The 1,904-nt window shown below is 37.7% G+C and overlaps 1 protein-coding gene across 1 annotated transcript in view; it reads left to right on the top strand.

The window, feature by feature from the left end:
• LOC136845560 (piggyBac transposable element-derived protein 2-like) overlaps positions 1-1,513 on the top strand; it is a 1,765-nt gene extending 252 nt beyond the window's left edge. The window contains 2 exon segments of the mRNA XM_067115737.1: positions 1-957; positions 959-1,513. The exon segment at positions 1-957 is cut by the window's left edge and continues 252 nt beyond it. Coding sequence (XP_066971838.1) covers positions 1-957; positions 959-1,295 — 1,294 coding nt within the window. The 3' untranslated portion in view covers positions 1,296-1,513.
• The last annotated feature ends 391 nt before the right edge of the window (positions 1,514-1,904 follow it).

The raw sequence follows: 1,904 nt of genomic DNA, 5'->3' as shown, positions 1-1,904 counted from the left end.
AAAGAATTGTGCATTTGATAAGACTCTTCCTTCTGCTGATATCCTTTTACCAGGTGATTTGCTACTACCAGATGATTCTTCACCATATACAATTTGGAGACAGGTATTTTCAGACGAGAGAGTAACTTACATTTCAGACCAAACTAAACTCTTTGCAAATAGTGATCACAACAATCCTAATTTTGACGTCTCAGAAAAAGAAGTTAGAAACCTCCTGGGTATATTGTTCTTGTCAGGCTACCTTTCCTTACCTGAGCAGCAGCATTACTGGTCAACACAGCCAGATTTGGGGGTACCTTTGGTGTCCAATACAATGAGTAAAAACAGGTTTTCTGAAATAAAGAGATACATGCATTTTGCAGACAACCAGCACCTTGAGCCAGGAAATAAGATGAGCAAGATTTCTCCAATATATAACATGCTAAATGATCGATTGGTTCAGTTTGGTGTATTTCACCAACTTTTAAGTGTTGAATCAATGGGGCCGTATTATGGTCGCCACAGTGCCAAAATGTTTATAAGAGGAAAGCCAATTCGTTTTGGGTACAAGATTTGGAGTCTCTGTGGAAATGATTGTTATCCATACCATTTGAAATTATATCAAGGAAAGGGAGAAGGAAGGAATCAGCCACTTGGAAGGAGTGTTATTACCAAAATGGTTGATGTGATTTCATCACGCTCAAATATTGAAAAGCACCAACTTTACTTCGATAACTTTTTTACAAGTTACGATTTATTGGTACAGCTGGCTGAATCTAATGCTAAGGCAACTGGGACAATTAGAGAAAATCGCAGTGCTGGAGCAGCAAAAGCCTTGTCGACCACAAAAGAACTGCAAAAGATGGAGAGGGGCACATTTGATCATCGCAGTGATGGGAAAGTCTATGTTGCAAAATGGAATGACAATGCTGGTGTGGGCATTGAAAGTAATTGGGAAACTCATGATCCTGTCCACACTGAACAGGCGAGTGAAAGGTGGAGTAAAAGATGTTTCACAGCTGCATCTCATCAGTTCATACAACAAAGGAATGGGTGGTGTTGATCTTATGGACCGACTTTCTGCTTCATATCGCCCAGTGATTGGAGGGAAAAAATGGTACTGGCCCTTATTTCTGAATGCAGTAAATGTAGCTGTAATTGCTGCTTGGAAGGTGCATTGCAAAATTGAGAGGAATTACTTGTCCCACTTAGATTTTAGAAGGCAAATAACACTGTCTCAAATAAAATCTGAAGGCACAGTAAGGCAGGTACCACGACCCAGGTGCAAACGCTCTTCCAGTTGGCATTCGCTATGATGGAGTAAATCACATTCTGACATCAACAACCCAAGGAAGATGCAAAATTTGCATGCCGAAAGAGGAAAGAAATGCTTTGAGAATTTTCATAAGGTAGGAAAAGTTTGAAAATTCGCATTAGGCTTAGAAGTTATAAAAGGAATGCATTGTCTAATATAATGTAATGTAAAGATATCTCATTTATTTCCTTTTCATTTTGTTTTGCATATGAATTTACATGGGACACCACCAATGTACCATACTTCTGTATATTTTGTAGTTCAATAAAATTATCTGTGAATGATATTCGATTATCATTAACCATCCAATGTTCCTTAAATGGAACATGCTGTAATTCCTTTGTCAAAACAGATAGGGTTCTGAAATTTTGTGTGGATCTTAGTTATCATAATGACATAAAAATATGCAAAAAATAGAGAGATTCCCATGAAAATTAGTATGGCCGGTTTTGTTGGTAGCACCTTTGTTATGATGTTCCTTCCTTTATAGTTGCTTTTATTGTTGTAGTTCGTTTCTAGCTTTGTTTGTTATTAGTTGTAGTAACATTTGAGTCCCAGGAGGTTTTAGGAAGACACAGTGAAGCTTTCTTCATTAACACACTAGTGAAAA

Source organism: Macrobrachium rosenbergii, chromosome 14 (assembly GCF_040412425.1).
Source record: "Macrobrachium rosenbergii isolate ZJJX-2024 chromosome 14, ASM4041242v1, whole genome shotgun sequence".
In the NCBI taxonomy this organism is placed as follows: domain Eukaryota; kingdom Metazoa; phylum Arthropoda; class Malacostraca; order Decapoda; family Palaemonidae; genus Macrobrachium; species Macrobrachium rosenbergii.
The sequence above is the reverse complement of the archived record's forward strand: the minus strand, read 5'-3'. Positions and strand labels throughout refer to the sequence as shown.